This window comes from Peromyscus maniculatus, chromosome 13 (assembly GCF_049852395.1).
Source record: "Peromyscus maniculatus bairdii isolate BWxNUB_F1_BW_parent chromosome 13, HU_Pman_BW_mat_3.1, whole genome shotgun sequence".
Classification (NCBI taxonomy): Eukaryota; Metazoa; Chordata; class Mammalia; order Rodentia; family Cricetidae; genus Peromyscus; species Peromyscus maniculatus.
This window is the reverse complement of record NC_134864.1, coordinates 21,274,461-21,302,353: the sequence shown is the minus strand read 5'-3', so window position 1 is coordinate 21,302,353 and position 27,893 is coordinate 21,274,461. Positions and strand designations below refer to the sequence as shown.

The 27,893-nt window shown below is 39.3% G+C and overlaps 1 protein-coding gene, 1 long non-coding RNA gene and 1 pseudogene across 10 annotated transcripts in view; 2 read left to right on the top strand and 1 right to left on the bottom strand.

The window, feature by feature from the left end:
- LOC107403048 (uncharacterized) overlaps positions 1–9,745 on the top strand; it is a 33,840-nt gene extending 24,095 nt beyond the window's left edge. Inside the window, exon 3 of the long non-coding RNA XR_013043995.1 lies at positions 4,582–9,745. This is a non-coding gene — a long non-coding RNA (uncharacterized LOC107403048). The remainder of the gene's footprint in view (positions 1–4,581) is intronic.
- Positions 1–27,893, bottom strand: part of Fer (FER tyrosine kinase) — a 368,133-nt gene that overhangs the window by 256,067 nt on the left and 84,173 nt on the right. For all 9 annotated transcript variants that reach the window (XR_006062831.2, XR_006062832.2, XR_006062830.2 and 6 more), the window contains exons 3-7: positions 22,020–22,193; positions 17,929–18,028; positions 3,934–4,117; positions 2,261–2,398; positions 1,568–1,687 (exon numbers count right to left, since the gene is read on the bottom strand). Coding sequence is in view for 6 of the 9 variants with exons in the window: in XM_076549751.1 (XP_076405866.1) it covers positions 1,568–1,687; positions 2,261–2,398; positions 3,934–4,117; positions 17,929–18,028; positions 22,020–22,193 (716 nt within the window). In the remaining 3 variants the exon portion in view is untranslated. The remainder of the gene's footprint in view (positions 1–1,567; positions 1,688–2,260; positions 2,399–3,933; positions 4,118–17,928; positions 18,029–22,019; positions 22,194–27,893) is intronic.
- On the top strand, positions 22,755–23,833 carry LOC102902747 (small ribosomal subunit protein mS33 pseudogene; annotated as a pseudogene).

Below are 27,893 nucleotides of genomic sequence, written 5' to 3'. Positions count from 1 at the left end.
ACACCAGGCCGTCAACTCCCCCATCTCTCTGACGCAGGGGACACCAGGCCGTCAACTCCGTCATCACTCTATCACAGGGGACACCAGGCCGTCAACTCCCCATCACTCTATCACAGGGGACACCAGGCTGTCAACTCCCCATCACTCTATCACAGGGGACACCAGGCCATCAACTCCGTCATCACTGTGACACAGGGGACACCAGGCCATCAACTCCATCATCACTCTGATGCAGGGGACCCCCACACATTCATTTCCTTCGACAATAATCAGTCCTCTATGATTATCGAGGCTCTATTATGAACTTGTGTTTGGTGGAAGAGCATGTGTTAGTTTCTTGAATTCTATACATCCAGCTTTAAATATTTCAGCTCCATTCCTAAGGACTAATCCTATAATCCTCCCCAGTAGAGTATCTGTACAACTGTAGTATTCTGAATAATAGATTAATTGTATTCATGAGGACTTTTGTCTGAGTCATTAGAGGGAAATCTTAACAAATAAATTAATATACTATGCCCAATACTGACAAGAAATGAATATTTACTACCTTTAAATCCAACACAAGGATAAACATATATAATGTTTAGCAATAAATGTTTCTTTCTAATCCCTGAACAAAATCATGAGACGGCTTAAATATTTAACAATATAGGGTCGTAATCATATTTTTACAATTCACAAAGTATTTTTAATTGCCTTAAATATTTGAAAAGTATTAAAAAACAATTAGGATCTCTCAAAACTCCCACACAAAAACAAGGCAAAGGAGCTGATTTAATCATTTATTGTTGAATATACCTTTGCTTCAAAAAGAAAAGAATTCAATCAGGAGTAAAATCTTAGGCTAATGTTGTGACTTCAGTGACTACCTCTCACATTCAGTGTCCATATTGCCAAAAGGACTCTGACACTAGGTACTGAGAATAAAATACAGAGTATATATAAAATTTTAAAAGAATAAAGCATCATTCTAGTATACTGGCAGCAACCAGTGGAATATTAATGCAATATCACAAAAAAATTCAGATTTTTAAAATTACTACAATTGGTGATAACAATGAGGAAAATTAATATGTTGCCCAAACTATGTCGTCTGGAGGTTGTGCCCGCGCAGTGAGTAAAAGCAAGAACACTTGCTGTGTGGTGCGCATAAAGACCTGAGTTCCATCCCAAGCACCACCACAGAAAAGCCTGCATGATGGTACAACCTATATTCCCAGCACCGGGAGGCAGAGACAGGTGAGTTCCAAATGCTGATGTCCAGCCAGCCGGGCTAATGAGTAAGCTTCCAGTTCAGTGAGAGACTCGAGGCAGTCAGGCAGAGAGCAATAGAGGAGTACATTCAATGTCCTGCTCTGGCCTCTCTGCATAGGAACGCACCCCACAAATCACACATATACAACACACAGAACATACAAACATACACACACAAGAAATACAGCATTCTAACCAAACTTACTTTTTATTACTTGCAAAACACTGAGGATTTAAAGCTGATGAAACACAATAACTATAAGGCGATATAGCACTCATTTTACACTGTTATGATTTTCTAAGTACTCACATTACTTGCAAACTGTCTGCTGTTAAATTATTCCACATGATCTCATTTGCCTGAAGGTTTTCATTTTCTTCTAATAAGGAAGTATCAAATTCGATTTCTTGTTCTTTAGCAGCTGTTGTTCTAGTAAAGTATGCCAAATAATTCTAATCAATATTAATATACTATCATAATCCATCTCAGTGCATACCAAAGGCAAAATATTTAATATTATTCTAAATTATGCTAACAAAGTAAACACAATCGTATAATTCAGAGAAAACCCTAGGCATTAAAGATCCAGTCATGTAACCTGAGTCTTGGTTTCTTCATTTATAGAATATATATACACACATTAAGCCAGTTTATCAACATCACAATTTTTTAAAGTATAAAACAAGATGTATACAAAGGAAAGAAATTAGTGCCTCAGAAAAATTAATACACATAGAAGCTCATAGTGTCATTTATTATGTAAATGTCAAGGAAATACAATTTCATAGGTTAAATATGGATTTAAATAATGAAATGTCAATTGAAAGTATTAAATATAATTTTATAAATTAGTTACCAACTTTAAGACAGTCTTTTAAAAATAAAAGATAAATTCATATAAAATAAACTGCTCTAATAAGATTATCTCTTAAGTTTGTTAAATACTCTATTATAAGAAACAGTATCTTCATAAACAGCTTAAAAGGAATGAAAATGCCATACCTGTGAACATCTATGAAATTATTATATTCTGTGCTAGGGTCTATCTGTTCGACGGACATCTGAATCTCTTTATGGACATTCACTATTTCCTCTGTAACAAGGCTTGTTATCTGGCTATATTCATCAAATATACCTTTTCTGAAAGCAAAAATAAAATTGTATATGTTAATGTTTTGGCAAGAGAAACACAGACCCAGAAAGGAATCAGAACAATAAACATAAGAAATGCAGTATCGGTGTTTGAAGCGTGGTAGATTTGTGCACCACTGTATTTGGTACACATGGAACATGAAGGGGTTATGTAACTGTGCAATAATTTAAACACACCATTACCAATTCCAGTATGTATACGACATGTCCAAGAGGCAGGGACAGTCAGTACTAATAACTTTCTACTCTTCAATATTCTATTAGAAACACGGGATTCTGGAGCACAGAGCTCTGACAAACCCCTGTTCCATTGTTTCTTCCTAGTGTAAGACACTCCTCAAATGTCCCACTCTCCTCTTAGTCCTGGGGATGGATAGATATATATGAGACAGATAGACAAATAAATAGACAGATAGATCTTAGTTCATCTTTTGTGGCATCTGTTTCTTCTCCTGACCTCCAATCTGCAGCAAAAATTTCATCAAGGTTATTAGCTTATTCTAATTAAAGAGAAAGGAAAAGAATCCTGTCACACAGACCAGATCCCCTACTTTTACAGGCTGTGCTTTATAAATACTGATTATTATTAGTTTCAAGCAAAGTATGGGCAAATAAGCCTATTCTGCATATATTCAGATAAACATAAAACAGGGTTTGTCTCTTTTCTAAAATAATTACTTATGAATCAAAATTACTGCTTACAAACTTCCCTTGTACATTACTTCAATTACTGTTAAGGCTTTTTGTTTGTTTGTTTGTTTGGTTGGTTGGTTGGTTGGTTGGTTGGTTGGTTGGTTGGATGGTTGGTTGGTTGCTTGGTTGCTTGGTTTTTGAGACACAGGGTTTCACTATATAGCCCTGGCTAGACAGGAACACACCATGCAGACAAGGCTGGCTTCAAACTCAGAGGGATCTGTGCCTGCCAATGTCTCTGAGTGCAGGGACTAAAAGTCCACACCCAACTAATAGCTTTGTTTTAATAGAAAAATAGTGTTAGGGACACAAAGTTAAATTGAATCAGGAAAAAAAAAATCCCACACACATTTTCAGTGAAAGAAAACTGAATCTAAAGATTTGCAAAATGCTCAAGCAGAAAATAAAGGAAGAGAAGTTCATCAAAATGGCTCATCATTTTCTGCTCCTATGTACAGGACAATGTGTATGTGCATGTAACTTACTAACTGTAATGCACTATTAACTCCTTAAAAGGTAAGAAACTTGGCCCACATATGCATTCCCAAGCAGATATTCAATGAACACACTATTTTTCATTTAAACACATAGCTAAATGGAACAGCAAAGTAAATAACAAATACAATATATAGAGGTCTATCCTTTGGGCATGCTAGGTCATGAGCATAAGTGAAGGAACATCACAAGTAAAACTCAAGAAAAAAGTTTAACAAGTCTGAGAGGCCCAGTGGTCTACGTAATCCTGCAGTTTCTAGAGCAGATGTGTAACTGGGAGAAACGCTGAATTGGATTTTGAAGGGATTTCATGATAAACAGGAAGTGTATCTTACAGTGCTTTTATCATTTCTTCTTGCATCTTTTGCACAGAGTCCAGCAGCAGAGGAAGTGTGGTATCGTAATACTGACTCTGATGGAGCTGGGCCCCCTTCAGTGCCAATACATACTGATTATGCAGCATATGAAGCTTCATTGTAGCTTTGTCATAGCGCTCCTTGGCCTTTTCTGTTTCCTTCCCTGAAGAAAACATGAAGATAGCAAATAGATAAGTTTGATCTTCACTGTATGCATCTAGACTGCTCTTATTTCCCACGTTTAATGAGAAAACAACTCTGCTGACTGTGTACTGTGTGTAGAGTGCTATGTCAAGTATTGTTCATCAGTACTCAGCAGAGTTCCTGTGCAGCACATGCTCGGTCAAAGTTAGAACACACAAATACAGACATCCCATACTTCTCTTCAAAGGTCCTTACAGCATGTCGGGACAGCTGCTCACATGAGAATATGTAAGCAGGAAAGCACATAAATGTTAAAGTTTAAGGCATGTCTAAGATATCAGTAGACGAGTAATCTAAGGAGGCTTCGTAGAAAAAAACAAACTTAAAGATGCACATGTATAGAAAAGTATAGCCAAGATAACAAACAATACAGCCTCCCTCGTGTGACTGTTACCAACAGGACACTTCTGTGCTGCATTTCAGGGGATCCCTGTTTCAAAGAGTCCTTGATGAAGGGCATGGCAAACTGAATACTGAGGAAGACGTGGAAAGAAGAAGCAGTGTTGCAGAGGTAGGCTGAGAGAGAAAGTCACGTTCAGGAAAATGAAGAACGCACTCTTCAGAGGTAGGGCAATTCAGACTTGCCAATCAATCAGACAGATAATGTCATGAATCAGAAACCTTTTGTGGTTCTTTATTATAGAAATCATTTAAAAGTCTTTATATATTGCTAACATAAGTACATGACTATATCAACTGATACAATTTTAAGTAAGTCATAGATTTTTGGTACAAACTGAGTAAATATGACTTTTACCAATTTAGACTAGAGAATATTTTTAAATATTTATTAATTCTTCCCTTCTTTGAAGGAAGTCTGCAAGTGAAATCCTACCCCCAGAGAGAGAGACCTTACATTATTTTTTAAGTTTTATTTGTGTGTATGTGTGTGTGACTACCATGTTTGGGGAGTGCTCATGGAGGTCAAAGAAGGACATCAGATCCCCTGAAGGTGGTGGGGAGCCGCCTGCTATGGGTGCTGGGAACGGAGCCCTGGCCCTCCAGAAGGGCAGTAAGTGCCCTTGTACTAACCACTGAGCCATCTCTGAAGGCCTGGATTGAGAATTTGGGCTAAGAGAAGCTTTCCTGTGCTGCCAATCTGCTTAGGCTCTCAGTACCTACCTGCTATGATCATCTGTGTGAGAACCGCTCTAGTCCAAATGACAAAAGCAAAGACAGAGTGGCATTTTTTGCAGAGACTTAGACAACATCCTCTACCACTATTCCCAGGAATAGAAAAACAAAGGGAGAAATGCAGCTCCCTTGCGTTTCTCACACCACCTCTACCTACGAGGCAGAGCGACATAAAACGAAAGAATGTCAGGGCCAGAGGACAGGCAGAAGCACTGTGAAATGCTGCCTTCTAGACACAACATGGCTGTCCACACAGGAACCCATAGCAGCTGTGGTTTCCTACACAAGATCAAGACAAGTTAAACATCCAGCATGGATGGGGTGGCAGTCCTAAGGCCCCAGCCATAGCTGAAGACCCTTCGGCAGCTGCTGAATCCTGTGGGAAGAAGTCACTTTTTCTTGGGCGTGGGACCACTAATACCTTGTCCGTGCCCCAGTGGTTAATCCCACATCTATGTGTATAAGGTCATCACACTGTACTCAGCGGGTTGTGTTCTCAAAGAAAAAGAAAAATAGGAAAGACATTAAAATGGTGTAGAAATGTGTTGGTGGACCTAGTGCAAGCTGAATGTGCTGGAGAGTAGATATGATTCATGATACTTCACATACATGTATTAATTATTCAAAGAATATATTAAATATCTAAACATCTACTAAAAATATAAAAATAAAAAGGAAATCGCCCTTCCTGTAGACTAGTATGTCTCTATGACCCACACATCTGGAATTCCCAAAATATCAGACCCACCATGGACCTCTTCTAAGAAGATGAACAGAATTATTTTACAAAAGAAGTCCTACTCCACTAATATCTAGTTCTGACACAGAAGAATTTTAATAACTGTGTAAGTTATTTTATAAAATGTTATCCCTGGTGCTACATCTCTGAGTCAGGGGGAAGAGAGGGTTGGAGGACCAGAAAAGAGCAATTCAATTATGACAGAAATTAAACTACAAAGAATAGGGCTTTCATATTATTTGACTATAATAGGGTATGACATTTTCTGTCATAAATTGGTACAATAATCATACAGGTTAGTAATGGTATAACTTAATATGAAAGAACTCATTACTATCTGGTAGCCTTTGTTTTTGGTTTTTGGTTTTTTAATTACATCCTATTCGAAATTCAGATTTGAAGAATATTTATCAAAATCTAATGAACATTTTACCTCAGTTATACTAAATCCTTAAAGAAGTTTTAACTCAATAGTATGTCCTTGGAATAATTTTATTACTCAGCAATTAAGTCATTTCAATATTAATTATAAAAAGAATATATATATTCTTCCATGGAATAATGTATAACTTTTCTGAGAATAACATATATACAGCATTTCTACCCATGAATATCACTATTACCATCTTTCTTGCAGAACTACAGTTCATTGAAAGTCCTAGGGTCAATCAACCGACACGTTTTGTGACTACTTGTTCCTTCCACCCACAGGAGTAAACTCCTGTAGGGAGCTGACGCCCAAAGACTTACGCTGCCCAGCCTTGAGTGGAAGTTAAGTGGCACTGCCACCTGAGGGAGACAGAATGTATAACTGGCCGACTGCTACCCTTCCTGTGACCACTTCAACATCTGTGTTCATTTTCTCTTTTGTTTCAATTCACTGTTTTTAAAAGCTAGTTTGTTATTTGAAATTAAACAACTTAATTCTGACAACACAATTCACAAGACTATGTACAATTATCTAGAAATAGTTCAAGTCAAAAAGATCCTGTCCACAGTCTACATGTTCATAAGAAAACAAAAGAGTTTCCGATTAAGAGTAGCTGAGTATCGTGGTATAATCTGATGCTTTTTTTTTTGTACTTTAAAAATCCTGACAACTGAACTCAACTAATTCCACACTTAATGTCCCCCTTTTTGAACTATTTGTACGTTTTTTTTTTTTCACTTTAACTGTAGAATTCCTAACTCATTCTTATTTTTTTCTAACTTCAAAAGTCATCTCTCCACACATACATTTTCATTGGGACATTTAAACCGCCCATCTGTTTCCTATTTTCACAGATTTTAAACTGCACACTACCCATCTGCCTTTGTATTTGGTGTAGAATGACACATTAAGTTCACCACACTCAACTCACTATGGTGTTCATAACATAAAAGAGAGCAACCTTAATCTCACAGCCGCTACTTCTTTCTGAAATAGGTGGACTGTGTGATCAACAAACTAAATAGGAACATTATAGCCAAAGTCTAATTACCAACTGCTTACTGACAGTCACGAAGAAAACTCAAAAAAAATAAACTGCCTTTGAAAACATCCAACAAATAATCTATTACATTAAAATAAGAATTCTTCAATAACACCTTGAGGTCTAGAACTAGATGTGAAGTTATAGTTTAGAAGGGTTTGGGGGAGAAAGTGCACTACCACTCCCCACACATCTACCTTTGGCTATAAAGCAAGCTTGTGGCAAATACACTACCATCAGTCTATCTACTGCGCCCTCCCTTGAAGGTACAGAGTTTTGAAGACCTGCCTCACTCTCATAATTTGGAAAAGAACTCTACGGCACTTCTATAGATTTGTTTTACAAATAAATATCTACAGTCACATGGAGACTATGTAAATAAACCCCAAAATATCAAAAATATATACAACAAAAGATGGACACAAGAAAGGGTAATAAGATTTATGTGACCCCTCCAAGTGCCAGTAGAAAGATCCTGGGCCCAGGTTCTGTTTGTGTCTTTACACAGGACAATGAGGTTCCTCTTTGGGTTCCTGAGCGCTGAGTGCGCCCTGTGGCTGCTGCCGAATCCCAACATGACAGAGATTTATTGGGTCTTCGTGAAAAACTCTCCCCTTCTGATGCCAATGGGGACTGAGAACCCAATATGGACAGCTTTGGCAAGCATTAACATAGGCCTAGGAACTGTAGCCATGCGGTTGGATTCTCCAGAAGGTAATGTATAGTAACTGCTTTTTCAATTATGTTTGAGAACGTGTCACCCAGACACCTTGGAGATTAAGGATAACCCTGAAGGTCACTGACCTCCATTTGTTAACAGTTGCATGCCAGCTAAGCCTTTTCATTTTCACAATCCTCTACAAGCTGGTGTAGTACCTACTTTACAGGAGTGGCTCTGTGCAACATTTACTGGCCTCCTGAAATTCATTTAGCCCCCTTTGAAGATACCTTAAAATTTGTGAGCCTGAATGTAGCCATGATGAGACCATTAGTTCTGCTCCTTGTGAGCTGCCTGTTTTTTCTTTATGGTTCTTAGTTGTTCTTTTGCAGAACTGCCAGATTAAGTCATGCTGGGATTAAGAAAAATTGGTCTTGGTGGTTCTTATTCCTGGAGTTGTGTCCATACCAGTGGATGCCCACACGCTCCAGAAGAGAATTTGACATTGCTGCTGCTGTTGTTGCAATTATAGCGGTAGCGGCCACCACTGCTACTGTTTCTGGGATTACCATTTCATAATTGTTTACTACAGCTAGCACAGTGGAGACCCTGGCAGCAAAAGTAGCTACAACAGTTAGTTAATCTTCCATTCTATTGGGCATGATAAATTTAATTCAATAGTTATATACATTTCAGTTGGCTTTGAAAGTTATAAATTTATAAATTCAAGTTCCATTTGCTTTTGGGATACCATCTTACAAGGACTCTAATCTGCAGTAAGGCTCATTAAGGAAGGGAATGGCTCAGTTGCCTTTAGCCTACTGGCTATGGGTGAGTTAGGACTTCTGTTGGTCCTTTCTGTGTCGAACACACAGATTGCAAGCCCAGCGCCACTTTGAGATCTTTGGCAGCAGTTAACTCTGCAGCTCACACGTGATTAAGTCTATATGACAATGAGTATTCAGAGATGGGTAATGCCTGGGGGCGCTCACCAACCTAAGACAGAGCGCCTGTGTGGCCTGAGCAGGTGTCTCCATGACGGGTAAGGTGACCTGCTGACATCCCACACAACCTAAGTCAGAAGCTCATTTTTTAGTAAAAGGGGGGAACTGTAGGGCCCTGGCCCCATTTTGGGTAACTGTTGCTTTGCTTGCTGACCTTGACCTTGATATCATCCCTATGCTAATTCCCTGCCGGGTTCCACCCTCCTGAATGCTTAAGGGAAGTTCCTTGTCTGTGTACCCTGCACATTGGGCATTAACAGCTTAGATGTAAGATTGTAAAATATTGGTATCGAACTTCTGCCTTCCTGTGCTGTAAGCCTGTATTTAAGACTTCCTCCCTCCTTCAATAAACGGCATTCGGCATTCAAAATAAATAAATAAATAAATAAAGTTAAATAAAGAAAAAAATCACTATATCAATAAATAAATAAATCAGTATCTAAAAAATGATTTATGTGACATGGAAGCAGAAGGAGGGTTATTAGGGGAGATGGACAGGAAAAGAGAGACAAAGGAGATGGGCAGGAAGAGGGAGACAGAGGAGGTGGACAGGAAGAGGGAGACAGAGGGGATGGACAAGAAGAGGTAGACAGAGGGGATGGACAAGAAGAGGGAGACAGAGGAGGTGGAGGACAGGAAGAGGGGGACAGAGGAGGTGGAGGACAGGAAAAGGGGGACAGAGGAGGTGGAGGACAGGAAGAGGGAGACAGAGGAGGTGGAGGACAGGAAGAGGGGGACAGAGGAGATGGAGGACAGCAAGAGAGAGACAAAGGAGGTGGAGGACAGGAAGAGGGGGACAGAGGAGATGGACAGGAAGAGGGAGACAGAGGAGGTGGAGCCGAGTGGGAAGCGAGAGTAAGAACAAAGTACTGTAATAAATACACATGAAAATGTCACAGTGAAGCCCATTATTTTCATGCTAACTAGAAATAAATGAAATAAAGAAAAAATTAAATATTGTTAATCTTTCACTTAACAAAATTATGGTTTAAAAAGAAACACCACCTAATGCAATTCAAGCTATGTATCTATATGGTTAAAATTAATCACATATAAGATTCAAGGTAATCTGAAGCATACAGGGTGAACAGTTGCTTTTCCCAGGTCTCTGTTGCTGTCTGTGTTTCCTTAGCTGATGAGAGGCGCTGAGGCGACACATGGAGTTATTCTGTGTGTCAATTAACAGCGAGGAAAACATCCAATTTTTCCTCCTCCACATAATGAAATTCACAGAGAGATTGAATTCTAATTCTTTCACCACTACTTGTTGATAAATCTGTCTAATGTTTTGTAATAACAGAGTGTGTATACAACATGTCATGCCATAAACAGTATTATGAAGCTAGAAAAACTCAATTATGTAAGGCTGACATTTACAAGAGACAAGCTAGACTACTCATTAAGCTCATCTAGAAAGTCAAGCATCGCTACTATAAACTTCTGAAGTGATTACCATTTCTTGAATCATGGTACAAAGTCCCTGATGATAAGTAAGAAGTGATTACTTTCCCAAACAAAGCAACTATTTGCTACTTTATCTGCTTTGATTGGAGTAATTATAAGCATTTTATCATCTTATATTGAAAATGGCTGTGCTGTCCCCCAACCCCGGATGGCACTGCACAGCATTTGAGTTCAAGAAGAGAGCCATATACCTCTCCCTTATCTAAGTGCTAACTGGACCTTGAATGGCCCCTCAGGGTCCATATGCTAAAGCCTTGGTCCTCAGTGTGTCCTGGCTAAGACAGTGGTACCTGCTCCTGTAGCATCCAGTCTTTTAGTCTTTCTCTCCATCCAGCTCATAACCTGAGAGGTTCATTCCAACACAAACCACCCAAAGCAATGGGGATACCTGGCGTTGGGCAGAGACCTCTAGGTCCATGAGCTCAATAAACTTTTTCTCTTTGTAGTTATTACAATTGCCATGAAGATTATGGTGGCATATGCTTTTTCCCCCTCAGTAAAGTTATGATTTTATTTCCCTTTGTAATCACTAAGTACCTAGTAGAGAAAACCTTGCCATGTTAATATGGTGTCACACGTCCAATTTTTACCTCCTTGTTTTCACATCTATCTGTGGTCTTGGCTAGACCTATTATTAATAATCTTCTTCACATCACTGTGTAACATGCTATCTACTGTTCCTGTGCTCAAGGCTGTAATGTGCTTTATGGAGAAACACTCATATTGGATAAGCTTTGTTTAATCACAAGTTATAGTACTACTGTTTGTAATAATGAAAAATATACACTAAACAAGGTGTCATGCAAACACATATAATAAAGATATATCTTCACAGGTTATGCGAAATGTGATCTTGCTTGTATGAATTAAACCTTTTCCTCCCTTAAGAGCAACAATTCATTCACTAGTTCAGGGTTTTCAATGACGTTAAAGGATATAGCTACCATAAATAGCGAGAGTGAATTGTCAGAGCCAAAGAGATGGTTCAACAGGGAAGAGCATTTGCTGCTCTCCGGAGGACCTGAATTTGTTTTCCAGCACTCACAGCTCCCTGGAACTCCAGTTCCAGAGGATCTAATGCTCTCTTCTGATCTCAGAGAACTCCTGAATATGTGCACACACACACACATAAAATTAATATTTATTTTCAATTAAAAAAATAAATTGTCCAGTTTTGACCACTCTTATCACTCTTCATTCCATCAGGGGACAGTCCAGGATGACCCCCGACTGGATTACTGCGTCCTTATTCCCAGACTTTCTGCATCCCCTCAGACTGGTCCCCAGAAGTCTACCAGAACTACCTTGTTAATAAGCTGGTCTGCATCACTTCTCTGCTCAAAGTCCTCCAAAAGCATCGCACCTCACTTAGAGGAAAAGCCAGGGTTTAGCTGTAATGACCTGAAATAACTCCCACCTCTTATGCCCCCTGCTCCTCTCTCATCCATCCATACCTTTCCTCAGCAGTCAACGCAAACTGGACGCACAGGCTATTCCCTCTACCCAGAGTGCTCTGTCTAGAACAACACTTGATCAACTCCCTTTACCTCTTACTAAATGGTTACTTTTCCTAAGACTAAGCTAATGATCCCCTCAACACCATATCTACCTATCTGTTTCATCTTTCCCCACCACACTAATTATCATTTAATTTTTAAAAGATTTTTATTACTTTCATTTAACATGTATGAGTGTTTTCCTGTATGTATATGTGTGCACTGTGTGCATGCCTGGTGCCCAGAGGCCAGAAGAGGGTATCAGGTCGCCTGAAATTGGAGTTAACAGACAGTTGTAAGCACTTATGTGGGTGCTGGAAAGAGAACCTGGCTCCTCTATAGGAGCAGCAGGTTCTTCTCATCGCTGAGACATTTCTCCAGCCCCTTTTAGCATGTTTCAGATACCTCTAATTACCTGTCTTCTGTTTAACAATCTAAGTCTCACGAGGATAGGTAATTCACATTATACAATCTCTCTGCTTAAAAATCCAGTACCTAGTAAATAGGAAGAAATAGTTCTACTGTGTGTGTGTGTGTGTGTGTGTGTGTGTGTGTGTGTGTGTATACACTAATTTGTACGTATGGTATATGCAGGTGTGCATGTGTGTGTTCCCATGTGAACTTGTGTGTGCACGTGTGTGTGCGTACATGTGTGTGTGCACGTGTGTGTGTGTGTGTGAGTGTGTGTGTGTGTGTGTGTGTGTGTGTGTGTGTGTGTGTGTGTGTGTAAGACAAAGGAATACAGCTGCTCTTTCCCTTTATTACTCTCCATCATCTTCCTTTGAAATAGGGTCTCTCTTGAGCCGGGCGGTGGTGGCGCACACCTTTAATCCCAGCACTCGGGAGGCAGAGGTAGGCGGATCTCTGTGAGTTCGAGGCCAGCCTGGTCTACCAAGTGAGTTCCAGGAAAGGCGCAAAGCTACACAAAGAAACCCTGTCTCGAAAAAAAAAAAAAACAAAAACGAAATAGGGTCTCTCATTACACCCAGAGCTCACTGTTCCCAGGTAGCCTGGCTGACCAGCAAGCCTCAGCAAGGCTCCTGTCTCTGCCCACCAGTGCTAGGTTATAAAAGTCAGTAGCAGATGTTGGGATCTGAACTTAGATTCTTAATTTCTTATGTCTGGAGCCATATCTCTAGACCAAAGAGGTTGTTTTTAATGCGTGAACTCAAAAGTTCTTTTTTAAAATTAAATGTAAACCTAAATGGATTTTTTTTTAACTTTTTTGTTTTGTTTTTTGAGACAGGATTTCTCCGTGTAGTTTTGGTGCCTGTCCTGGATCTCGCTCTGTAGACCAGGCTGGCCTTGAACTCACAGAGATCTGCCTGGCTCTGCCTCCCAAGTGCTGGGATTAAAGGCATGTGCCACCGCCACCCAGTGATTTTTTTCACTTTATAACTGAAGGAAGATTACAATTTGCCACCTGCTGTTTAGTGTATACTGTTCAATATTAGTTTCTGATGTTCTCTCTCTAGTAACTCAAGTCCAAAAGCTAACATTTCTAAAGAGCTTCACAAATGTAAACAAAAATGAGCCAAAGAAAATAACTTCTTGATGTAGAATATTATTTTAAGATATGTTACATTTGTTTATGCTGTGGAATATCTGCTTTAATGGTGCAAAGTTGTATTGCATTCTTTTATGTTGCATTTGTTTAACTCTGTGAAGCTGTGTTACTATGCCTGTCTAAAACAACTGATGGTCTAATAAAGAGCTGAATGGCCAATAGCAAGGCAGGAAAAAGGATAGGTGGGGCTGGCAGGAAGCAAGAACAGACAGGAGAAATATGGAAAAAAAGGAGCAAGAGAAAAAGGAGAAGAGGATGCCAGGGGCCAGCCACCCAGCCATCCCACCAGCCACAGAGTAAGAGTGAAGGTAAGATATACAGAAGTAAGAAAAGGAGAAAGCCCAGAGGCAAAAGGTGGATGGGATAATTTAAAGTTAAGAAAAGCTGGCAAGAAACAAGCCAAGCTAAGGGTGGGCATTATTAATTAAGAATAAGCCTCCATGTGTGATTTATTTGGGAGCTGGGTGGCAGGCCCCCCAAAGAGCTAAAATAGTAAAGAGGTTAAAAAAAAAAAAAACAGCCCATAACAACTTATTTTAACTTATTTTACTATTTTTTTCTGTGCCACTTAGACATACAAAAAACAAGGTAGGAACAAATTATTGTGTTTTCACTTTTCATAAATAACATAAAACACACCACATTTCCATCTCAGCCTCTAAGGAGAATATCTTAGCAATCACCGCACTGCTGCACAGCTTTCACGCAATGCAGACTAGGTTAATAATGAAGAGTGCCTTTACTCTCGCTGACCTTGTGAGATTCCCATCATCTTAAACTCCCTGCACTGAAAAGCTCACACCATGACTTAGCTGCTAATGTGTCATCTACTGATGAGTAAGATTTTTAAAAGCTCCCACTTTCAGGCATTAATAAAAGTGGGGATCAGGAAGTGCTAGTCTGGCTTTCCTCTGTGATGAAATTCTACTTCATAGAGGAAAGGATGCTTTTGCCTCACAGTTTTGTTCTGTGTTTAGCTTATCTCATTGTTTGCGGCCTTGGCAAAACAGGACACCATGCAAAGGGGAATGTGTTACCTCCTGATGACAGGAGTTGGGGGGGGGGGGCTGGGGACAGTCCCATGTACACATTCCCATGTACCAACTTCAACTAGGTCCCCACTTCCTCAGTGCCTATCACCTCCCAATGTATACTGAACTAGGAATCCATCAGTGAATTAATGCACTGATGAGGCCACAGTCCTCAGGATTCAATGACTTCCCAATGCCCACTGACTGGCAACCAACCCTGAAGATCTAGAGGACATTTTGGATGGAACCCATAGTTTGAACTATACTGTGGCTTTTAACAACTACCATATCCAAAATGCATTTCAAATATCAGGTGGGTCAAGGTGATATAAATTTGAATTCTAGAATATTTTGTAGAAGACTTTCATTTACCATTCAAACATGACTCTAATGTATAATATTGTATCAGAATGATGGCTGTCGATTTTGTGAATTCTTTGATGAAATCAAGGAAGAGACCTTACAAAGTCTTGCTCATTTTCTTAAAGTATAGATTTATTTAAACATAAATTTAACCATCTGTCTCAAGGCTGGACTCATTCCAAACTGATTTTCATGATTAAAGTATTCTAAAGAAATAACTCAAAGATCTAATCAATTTTAATTGGTTATAAAATATCACAGCACTATTCATAATGCATGAAGAGGCAATTTAAGAAAATCTACTTCCCAATTACAGAAAAATTTCCTTTTGAATGAGATCTGAAGCTATTGCCTACAGTTCCAGCAATAAGACCCTCTTACTCAGTCTGCATAGGATAAGGGATGATAGTGGACATGCCAACCCCTGAGCATTCTTTTTTAATCCCTCAGAGAGAATGGATAATTGGGAAGATGGGCTGTCTCTCCAATCCTATAATAAAAGACAGTGATGAGATCCTTCCAGCCTTTCTAACCTGATGGTACTGGGCTTATGTGACAAAATTCTGCATCCTTTCCTTGACAAGTACAGGACATAAGCAGAAACATTCATGCTTACACTCATTCAGAGAAGGCTTCATGAACACTACCATGAATATTGTGAGGCTTGGTAGACATAAAACTCTAGAGTAATTCTAGCTACACAGTCAATTAGGTAGGCTGCAACTGAATACATAATTAGTAAGCAATTTGTTTAAACATCTTTTCTCATTCTTCAATATATCCTCAAGTAAACTATAAAACTTCCAACAAAACCATATTTAACTTCATTTTATTTAATACCATCTGTTTCAATATGGTGTTACTTAAATTTTGTGAAATTAGCATTCATGACATTTATTCTTAAAACTATTTTTTAGGGGTTGGAGAGATGGCTCAGGGGTTAAAAGATTTTTTGTTGCTCTTTCAAAGGAACTCAGGTTGGATTCCCAACACACACACACATTGTGGCTCACAACCACCACCCTTAACCCCAGTCACACGAAATCTGATGCCCTCTTCTGAACCCTGTGAGTACCAGACACACAGAAGGTACACATACCTATACACAGGCAAAACACTCATCATATACATGATATAAAATTTTCTTTCTTTTTTTTTTTTTGTTTTTTTTGTTTTTCGACAGAGGGTTTCTCTGTGTAACAGTCTAGGCTGTCCTGAAACTCACTTTATAGACCAGGCTGGCTTTGAACTCACTGAGATTCACCAGCCTCTGCTTCCCAAGTGCTCAGATTAAAGGCACACACCACCACTGCTCGGCTATAATATAAAATTTTAAAACTTCTTTTTAATTAGTTTTTTAAGGGTGCTACATCTAGAACTGTAAGTGCCTAAACATAAGAATATGGGTGAAAATGATGCATATTTCTACAGCAGGAACATAAGGGGAAAACAGTGGGTTCAAAATAATTGAGAACAAGTAGACAGCTCTCACTACAAATAGGAGAAGAGAAGTACTAACCATCTGAAAGTTAGGGTAAAGTGCTTTCGTCTTCCATTTTCACTAATGAAGTTTTACTGAACTCTTGATCTTCATTTGAAGGAGCAATACTAACCAGTCTACAGACACTGAAATCACAGGGTCCTGGTTTCAACTAGTCTCCCATCATGAACTTAAACTGTAAACATGTGTCTAGGAGAATTTTCCAGGGTTTAGGGGTACAGCTCAGGGAATGGTAAAGCACCTATCCTAGGTTCTATCTCCAGAACAAAGGGAAAAAGAAAGAAAAGAGAAAGATGGAGAAAAAGAGAGAGAGGAACAGAGGGAGTGATGGAGGGACAGATGGATGGAGGGAGGGAGTGATGAAGGAGGGTGATGGAGGGAGGGACGGAGGGAGGGAGGGAGGGAGGGAGGGAGGGAGGGAGGGAGGGAGGGAGGGAGGGAGGGAGGGAATTAAAGACATTGTCTTCAGACATTCTCATTGCCTTGCTACTATAGTATTCTGCCAGACTCAAAAAGAATCATCTGTGAGTAAATTTCTATAAGGCAAGCAAGCTTTAAGTACAAAAGCTGTTTAAAACACCGCAATACCGATTTTATGTTTAAACAAAAATAATCGACATCATTAAAGCAGGTGTCAAAGACTAGTGATGAACTTCTTTTCCTTACCACTCACTCTCACAGCCATGAAAGCCACATACACCCTTCATATATACGTGACTCTCACGTATACGTGAACTAAGGTGCAGTCAGTCACATCACTGCAGACTCTGAGGAGAGGTTCACACGGATGTTTATGATGTAATTAACAAACTGGAGAGGCCCGGATAAGGATAAAGTAGTCGACTTTACAAAGGTAACTATGCAGACAGATTAAAAAATAAAGTAGTGCTGGGACAAGAGAGATGGCTAAACATTCAAAAGAACACTCTTTTGATAAGGATATGCCAATCTCGAAACAGTTACAGTGCGTGGAAATACATAAAGATAAAATGTGAACATGGATCTCTTTTCTCTATAAAGAGCTACTGAAATTGAATAAGAAACAAAATAAGAAGTGGTGGGAATGGGATGGGGAGGAAGAGTGAAGAAGAGACATGAAAGGGAGGTAAAGGAACGGAGGGAGAGATTCGTTCTCTGCTAATGAGAACTAATCAGAATCACTCTGAATCTCTTAAACACAAAGTGAATCTGGAGCAGTCCAACAGCCAGTCTCTTCTGATATACTTAGAGATTTAGAATGTAAATTGCTCTAAATTAGACAATTCTACTCTTAAAAAGACATCTATGAGCGGACCAGAATAGAAACCATCACAGTACACACTTTTTCTAATGCTGTCATACCTTTGGCTAAGGCTTCTTTATATTTCTCTTTGGCAGAATTCATTTCTTTTATTAACTGTCGATAGCTGGATTTTAATTTCTCCAATTCTGTCTTTGTGACCTGTCAAAGAAACAAGAAAAAGTAAAAAAATTTAAAAAAAAATTTCAGTGTTACATTTAAATTGGTCAACAGTTTACATTCTAAGGCATTAGTTGATTTATATTTTATGACCCATAGGTGACAACTAATCTTTACCAAAAAATAAATAAATAAGACAATAAACTAAAAATCAGCTTTAAAAATCCATGACAAATTCAATACGATATAAAAATACATAAACTTCTTTTCAAAGACAAATCAAGAATAACACAACACTAAGAGACCCATTCTTAGAGCAAACCCCCTGATCCTCTGGCTTGTACAATCGTTCCTCCCCATTTTCCGCAATGAACCTTGAGCCTTAGGTTCAGGAATGCTCTGTGGAAATGAGCTGGATGCCCGGACCCCGTTAGCTAGCTTTCATACAGTTTCACACAGTTGAGAGGGAAAAGCTCCCGAGGGTGTTAGGCCAGCTGTGGACCTGACATGCTTCAGTACTGACCACCAGGCAAATATCTCCACTGCTGCGCTAGTAATATGACTGTTATGGAGAAAACCCACTCCATTCTGAAGGGACCTGAGACCTTCTCCAAAGGAGAGAGTTCATGCCTTGGACTACAGGACTGATCAAAGGCAACTTGGCCGGGAAGGTCACAGAGTCTAGGAGTGAGCTCTTATACAAATATGTGTGTTTACACCCATGGACCAATGCTGCCCTAAGTATTGGTCAGGGAAGCTTTTTTTTTTTTTTTGCACTGGACAGTGGTGAAAGCACAGACTCAAGGTGAAGTGTCTGCTGAGTGCTCGGCCCTCCAAGGAACATCTCCATTACACTCTCCCAGGTTTAGGAACATCGTAGAAGACAGTACAGAAAAAAAAAAAATGTGGGAGCCAGATGACAGGAAGAAGGGGCATAAAAGACTGTCTTCTAGGCAAGACACGGCCATGGCACACACAACTCCCAGCAGCTGTGACTTGCACAGGGCCGACACAAGGCTGGACCCGTCAACATTCAGTCATAGATGAAGGGAAGGCTCTTGGAGCCCAGCTCCTCCCAGGAGAGCTACTAGAAGTGGACAGATGCTGGGAAACAGGAAGTCATTGTCTTCAGTGGTATGGCCAAGGGTAACCCATCCTTGACCTCCATGCCCATGTTGGTGCCCAGATTAAATTCACACTCAGTAGTGCAAAGGGAACTGAGAGTGGGAGGTGGACTTCCTGGGAGGGGAGGAGAGCTGGGGTGTTGAGTGGGACCAGACTATATTATACACAAGCATGAAAGTCTCAAAAACTACATTAAAACAAACAAACAAACAAACAACCTGCAAAAAAAGGGCACAAGCAATTTTCCAGGAAATGTCAGAGTCCTTTTAAAAGAAATCATGCTCACCAATGCTCTTGATGACATTTTGTGAATAAACAAAAACAAAAATTCAACAACTAGGAGGTAAATATAAATGAATTCCAATCACTATCATCTGCTTAATTTTGAGGCTGTTCAAGAACTGATTCATTATTGAGAACTAATACACTGATTCAAAAACAAATTATTTATTTGGATTTTCCTATACATACTGAATTTTAGGGTATCCAAATAGTTGCAAAAACATCCTTCTTTTTTTCTTTGAGGCCGGGTTTCTCTTGGTAGCCCTGGCTGCCCTGGAATTCACTCTGCAGACCAGGCTGGCCTCCAACTCACAGAGATCCGCCTGCCTCTGCCTCCCAAGTGCTAGGATTAAAGGTGTGCACCACCACACCCCCTCCCCTCCAAAAAAATTCTACTTGACAGAAAATTTTTGTTAAATTGAATTAGGAAATAAAAAATGCAAAAGCCTTTCCATTGAAGAAACACCAATACAATAACAGGCCTTGGGGTTGGAGAGATGGCTTAGTCAGTAAAACGCCATGAAAGCATGGGGACCTGAGTTCAGATCCCAGCACCCATGTGAGAGCCAGGCACAGCAGCGTGTGACTGTAACTCCAGACCTGGGAGGAGGGGCAGAAACAAAAGAATCCAGAAGTACACAGGCCAATTAGTGTGTCTGAAACGGCAAGCCCTGGGCTCGTTGGAAGACCCTGTCTCAAGAGTCAAGGTGGAGAATGACTGAGACAACTGCTATCTACCTCGAGCCTACCCAAACACACACACACACACACACACACACACACACACACACACACACACACACGCACACGCACGCACGCACGCACGCCCGCGCGCGTGCACACACACACACACACACACACACACAAAACACATAGACATACACACAATGCACACAAACAATACCCACCACACATACTTACAACATACACACAACATATACACAATATACATGTACAATACACATCTAACACACACACACAACACATACACATACACAATGCACACAAACAATACCCACCACACATACATACAACATACACACAACACACACACATACAACATATATATAATACACACATATAACACACATCTTAACACACACACACACACACACACACACACACACACACACACACAAAGTACAAAACATCAATCAGTGATTTCTAAAGCCACTAGACAGAAGAGTTAAGCGGGAAATCTGACAGATGATGCCGACAACTGTGGAACTAATTAGTAAAGTTGAATATCATAAGAAAAACAAGCTCTATGTACTTACTGATATGAAACAACAGGAAATCTACACAACACTTACAATTTGAAATCTATAATTTCAAATCTATAATTTCAAATTTATAGGAAAATAAGATGAAAGGATTGGTTTTTTAAAGTGCTTATCAAAACTTTATAACTGAGAGGGCATGGTGGCGCATGCCTTTATTCCCAGCACTTCGGGCAGAGGCAGGCAGAGCTCTGTGAGTTCAAGGCCAGCCTAGTCTACAGAGGGAGTTCCAAGTCTGCTAAGGTTACACTGTGAGACTCTATCACAAACAAACAAAAATGAAAGAAAGAAAAATTCAAAATTGAAGGAATTCAATTACATATAGCAGATTATCTAGTTCCTTTAGTTAGTAAATGGTATTTTTCACACATAAACAGGAAGACCAACCTAGGGACTAAAAGGCAATTATTCAAACACAACTCATGTCTCAGGTCAGAGACTGACTAAAGTAAACCCACAGAAACCACTGAACCTGCAAGTGTTTGAACACTGGATATTTAGTAACATTAACTGTCATTTTTAAGTGGATTAATCAAAATGTTCTTATTTTCAAAAAGAATCCTTTTATTACCAACATACACTACAAAAATGTTTTTGGACAAAATGGCATTTGGGGTTTCCCTTAAATGACCCAATACTAGGAGAACTCATGAGACTACATTAAAAAAAGGGGTGACTGTGGGTGATGGTTAGCGGGGCCACATTGCTCTTCTGTTCCGCTAGTCAGAGCTCTGCAATCAAGTATTAAGAAATTACCCAGAAGAGACAAACTCTGAACGCAAAGAAACTCAGGAGTACACTAAGTTACTACTAATACAAGGAAATATATATATATTTAATTTTTATATAGGCCAAGAGCTGTTTCTTTTTGTTTTTTAAAGTTTATTTTATTTCACCTGTGTGATTTGCTCCCATGTCTGTGTACCATGTGCTTGCAATGCTCATGGGGGCCAGAAGAGGGCATCAGATCCCCTGGGATTGGAGTTATCGATGGTTATGAGCTGCCCTGTGGGTGCTGGGAATTGAACCTGGGTCCTCTGGAAGAGCAGCCAGTGGTTTAACCACCAAACCATTTCTCCACCCCTAAAAACTATTCCAGTAAACAAAAAACACATATTCCAAGTTATTACAAGATCTCTGAGGCACAGCTTAATGGTCGGTATGTTTTCTCTTTGTTGGGAGTGAAATGATAGCTTATAATCAGTAATATTATGTACACAATAGAGTATTACTAAACACACCAAACAAGTCTTGTCAGGAAATGACAATTGTAAGGTCAAATGGGGCAAAATATTAACATAGGTTTTAAAACCGATTCAAGAGACTATACGTGCAGCCAGACCCACCTTGATCATCTCTGCCTCTATCTGCTGGTGGATGCCCACGTAGCTCTTCTTCACCTGCTGTTTGTCCTTGATCATCATGGTGAGCCTGTGCAAGGGCCCGGAGTTCAGGTCCTCTGCGTGCGTCTTCATTATCCTACTAAGCTGCTCTGTCTGCTGAATCATCAGTAGCCAAGACTGTAAAAAAAATAGTAATAATAAAGGAAATTAGCAATTGCATTAGAAGTTTCCACTTAACTGCAATGTAAATGTTCAAAAGTTATAAATGTTTAGTTTTATAACAATCTTTACATTATAAATAGCAGATTTCTGCAAAATGTACAATGACCTATGAATGATCGGTATCCAGCATCTCCAGGTACAAATGCTTCAGATGTCAATGAGAGTCTATGCAGAACACTGCAATGTACACGGAGCATGGTATGTGGCCTATTACCCATCGTGTTTGCTGTCACATCTGAAAATATGGCAGCTAACCTGCTCGCGACACCACAACGTAATTTAAATATCAAGTATTGCTTCCTTTAAGATCTAAATGTAACAAGCTGAGCATGTTAGCTCCTGTCTCTAATCTCAGCACTCAGAGGGTGAGGCATGCCAACTGTCACAGGTTTGAGGCCAGCATGAACTACATAGTGAGTTCCAGACCAGCTTGGACGATAGTGTGGGATCCTGTCTCAAAACGTTAAAAAAATGATGTAATCAATTCATTAACATCCCTTCTACTTGATTAATAAACATTTAAAGCATTATAATCATACAACATCTAATCTTTCTGTTCCTATGTATTTGTATACTCTATATATTTCATGTAATACAATTCTACAGTATTTGTTCTTTTTTTTTTTTTAATGTGAAAACATTTTATGGCATGAGAGCAAGGTCAGACACAGGGAATCTTGTTCCTTACTGCTTAAGACATGGCTTCACTTTCAGAATATGCACTGCATATGTCTCGTATGAGTGCCTGGATCTTTGGTGAAGTGGCCAGACCTACTGATTCGAAGTCCATGAAAGTGGTAAATATGTTCAGTGAACAGCCCTTGGCCAAAAAGAAAGAGACTTATGACTGGTATCCAAATCACAACACATATTTTGCGCTCACGGGCACACTTCGTTTCCTTGGCATTTACAAAGATGAACATCAGGATTTTAAGGATGAGAAAAAATGTCTAAAGAAGCTCCGTGGAAAAAGGAAACCAAGAAAAGGAAAAGAGAAAAGATCTAAAAAAGAACTAAGAAAGTGTATCTCATTAACTTTTCATATATTAGCGGAAGGTGACCTTCCTCAGTAGACATCAACCTCATATTTGCATCCACTTCAGTTAAGCTGTGACTGGCTTCTTGAAGACACTCTAATTCTTCAAAATTATATTTACATTGGTTTTGTAATCTGAAGTTCACCTACTTCTCTAATGGAATGAATAAACTGTTGTTTAGCAATTTGTTTAAAAAACATTATGTACAACTGTAGGAGAAATAATACACAAATAACTTGAACATAAGAACAGGTTATAAAAGTCCAGGGTTATTTTAAACAGTAAAATATTTTCTCTGTAGAAAGTAATATAAATGACAACATTTCCCAATAAGCCCTTTTAAGCCAAATAATAGCTGAATTATACATCTAAATATTGATTAGTTTCTGGGATACAAAAGAAACCTATCTTCACCTGTTCAGAGAGCTATGTTTTAGTTAAGTTGTGTAAGTGAGATTCCTATTCATCTTCCCCTTCATTGTTTGATTTATGGTAGACATTTTTCTATAGGCTAATCTATAATCTAAAAAGATCTTAGCCACCCCTCCTGAAAGTACAGCCAGCATATTTTTTTATCAGCTTGATACAGTACAAATTCTTATCCTACTAGTGAAATTATCTCAAGATGGAGAAGAAAGGAATATAGAGCAATGATTTATTAAGTACAGAATCTCTGTTTTTGTGTGATGGAAAAAAACCCACAAATGGACAGCAGTATCAGGACATAATATCATGAATGTAATAAATCAATACAATTAATGTAATTAATGAATATCATAAATATAATTATTGAATGAATACTGTGAATGTAATCAATGAATACCACAAATGTAATTAAAAGCATGAGTATAATTAATAAATATCATAAGTATAATTAAAAAATAAATAAATTTTAAGAAAAGAAAAACAAAAAATCCATACAACAACAAAAACATAAATATTGCCTAAAATATAAATAGCAATAATAATTTGTATGATTGTCTTTTTATCTGGTATTTTCATCCTACAAATATATTGAAAAAAGTCATATGGCATGCATAGACTATTAAAGCAACAGTAAATAAACAAGCTAAGCAGAAGTAGTCCACATTCTTGCCCTGCCTCCTGAAAGCAAACCTTCTCTAAAGCTCTGCAAACACTTTTTTTTTTTTTTTTTTTTTTTTGTGAGTCTACTAGGAGGGCTGGCAGCCTAGGGGAGAAGCCATCTTCGAAGCTGCATGAAAGACCACACAACTAGGTCAGGTCGCCCTCCTTGCCCATGAAGGCACATCCTGTGCTGCCCAATACCCCACGGTACTGCTCCCTCACACGGCCCCCAACACCTCCTAATCCCCCTGCACTGCCCCCTCACACGGCCCCCAACACCTCCTAATCCCCCCTGCACTGCCCCCTCACACAGCCCCCAACACCTCCTAATCTGACCTATGCCACCATCTTCTACAGGTACCCTGCATCTTCTAAATCTTTTATCTGCAAAATTTCTGCCCTATATGAGGAGAAAACTCCTCATAAACCCCTAATGGAACTTTGCATTTATTTCCTACTTTTAACAAAAATCTGGCTGTATCCCACACCATGGCCAAAGACCTGACATTACTAATAACTTCTTCCCACAAAAGGAGGAAAAAAGTTCCTGCTCCTTTGAACTGAAGCTCAGGCGCCTGCCAAGACTCCATCGGTCACATCTCCAGGTCGTCTCCAGTGTCTACCACCGACCCTCCTACTTCTCCCCATTCCCACTGCATTCCTGTCATTGGAGCCGGACTTACCGAAGGGGGTGAGCTACCTGAAGTAGATAACCAGACGCTGTTAGTCAAACGTGGGCCTCTGGAAGAGCAGTACATGAGCTTACCTGTTAGGCCATCTCCTTCCCCCTTTAAATTTTTTAAAATTATTTTTACGTATGTGTATTTGTGTATATATGTGCGCATGAGTGCAACTTCAACTTTATGAATTAGAAAACCTTTGGTGCTAAAACTTTCCGAATCTTCAGCATAAAATAAAAAGTTCACAAAACCACTATATCATTAAGAAAGTGAGGCATGGTCCATTGGAATTCAAAGAGTAGAAGACAGACCTGAGAGTCTGTGTAGAATACACACACACACACACACACACACACACACACACACACACACACCTATACACATATTAACATGCACACATAATTTGTTTAATATGCTAAAATGGGGGGATGTAAAAATCTTTTTTTTTAAGTCCAGAATTAGAAAGTACAACAATAAGCCTGGAAGAAATGGATAGGTGTGTCTTCAACTGATAAAACAACAAACATATATCTGAGCAGTACGCAGTGCAAGTGAACTGCTAACCCAAAAGAAGAGCTCAGAGTGTGAAGAGAACAAAGGTTTGGGAGCTACATTACTTGAATCAGGTGGGAAACCAACATTTTAGAAAAGGAAGGAGATGGAAAGGTTAAGACATGGTTCATAAAGAAGCAAAACTTGAACTATATTCTGACATGACCAGGGTCAGGGACACAGGCTCAGGGGACGATAATGGGTCAACATAAGCAAAGCACATGTGTTCCCACGTACGAATGTCCTAACGAAGCCATCGGTGGTACCATGAGTCCATGCTAATTTTTAGATGGCCCACACTCCACACGCACATCTTTCATGAAGCTCAGCAGTGAGCACAGCATCAGCTTCTGTTTAAGGTGATGTTGGGATGGCGATCGTTTGGAGCTTTTGTTGAGAGTGCTACACTCCTATATATGTGTCCTCTACTCAGATGACCATATAGAATTATTATACTCCTAGTAATGTAAAGTGTTACACATACAAATCCGTGCTTTCTGAACCATGTTAAATCTAAAATACATCCCTCCTGACCATGGTATATAATCCTCTTAATGTGCTATTTAAATCAACTTGCTCGTATTATGTTGTGGAGTTTTACAGCTATGTTCATTTACCATCAAGGTAATACTCTCCTTGTAGAATGAATTTGAACATGTTTCTTCCTCTAATTTTTTTTTAACATGTGAAAAAAACTGATGCTAACTTTTCTGTGAAATTTTGTGCAACTTACTAGGGAAGCCATGAGATCCTAGGTTTCACCTTCTTGAAAGGTGTTTTATCTTTGAGTAAGTTTTTCTGCTTGCTATTGTTACATTCAGAAATTTTTTCTTTGTAACTCAATCTTGACAGGTTGTGTGTGTGTGTGTGTGTGTGTGTGTGTGTGTGTGTGTGTGTGTAATGTAATATATATATATATATATATTATTCTACACATATGGCATTCAAGTTGTGTTTTTCTACACAGACTCTCAGATCTGTCTTTTAACCTTGAGAATTCTACTGGGCTCTTCCTCATTCTTTCAATGTTATATTTGTTTTATGAACTTGTTATTTTATGCTGAAAATTTGGAAACTTAGCACCGAAGTTTTCAGATTCATAAAAGCTGAAGTTATACTCACGCATATACACAAATATACATAATTTAAAATAATTTTTAAAAATTTAACGGGGGTGCTGGAGAGATGGCACAACAGTTAAGAACATGTACCGCTCTTCCAGGAGTCCCAAGTTCGAGTACCAGAACCCTCATCAGGTAGCTTACAACCACCAGTAACTCCAGCTCCAGGGGGATACAACACCCCTGGTCTCTGTAGGTACAGGCATTTGCATGCACAGACCAAAACACAGAACACACACACACACACACACACACACACACACACACACACACACACACTTAAAAATAACTTAAATATGTTTATATAAAAAGCTTGAAGTTATTAAATAGTAAAGTATTTTGTACCGTATACTTCACTGGAAGCACTGTGTTAAAAACTGGTTTGTGATAATTGTGTACTCTGGTTATTAAGTTCTAAACTTCCTCTCTATAACTCAGGTTTAGTCAAGAAAATACAATCTACATTATGCAGTTGAAAAGTCAGGGATTAATTTGGGGAAAATGTTCAAGTTTTGGAAGGCCAAAAGCAGACTGGAGCACCAAGGGAGTAAATGAGGAAGAGGAGAAGGAGAGGAGGAAGGGAGAGAGACAGAGGGAAGGGAATGCCCAAGTGCCATCAGTCACTCTTCACTTTAGCTTCAGGATCTGATGATCAAGGAAGAACAAATAATAAAAACACTATCTTAGGATGGACGATTGTGAGTCGGGGATGAGGAAAACATCTGAGAGGGAAGGGGAAGGAGGAAGAGGAGTGGAGGCAGGGGTCATGTGGTGGTTTGAATGGAATTGGCCCCCATAAGCAAGCTCATAGGGAGTGGCACTATTAGGAGGTGTGGCCATATTAGAGGAAGTACGTCACTGTGGGGGTGGGCTTTGAGGTCTCCTATGTTCAAGCAACGACTAATTTCAGTTCACTTCCTGCTGCCTGAGGATCCAGACATAGAACTCTCAGCTCCTTCTGCGGCACCATGTCTGCCTGCACATCACCATCACCATGATGACAATGGGCTAAACCTCTAAAACTGTAAGCCAGCCCAATTAAATGTTTTCCTTTATAAGAGTTACCATGGTCATGGTGTCTCTTCACAGCAATAGAAACCCTAAGACAAAGGAGGGAAGGAGAGGGAAAGTGAAGAAAAGAAAAGAAGAAAGTTGTATCAAATAAATTCTGTTTTCTTC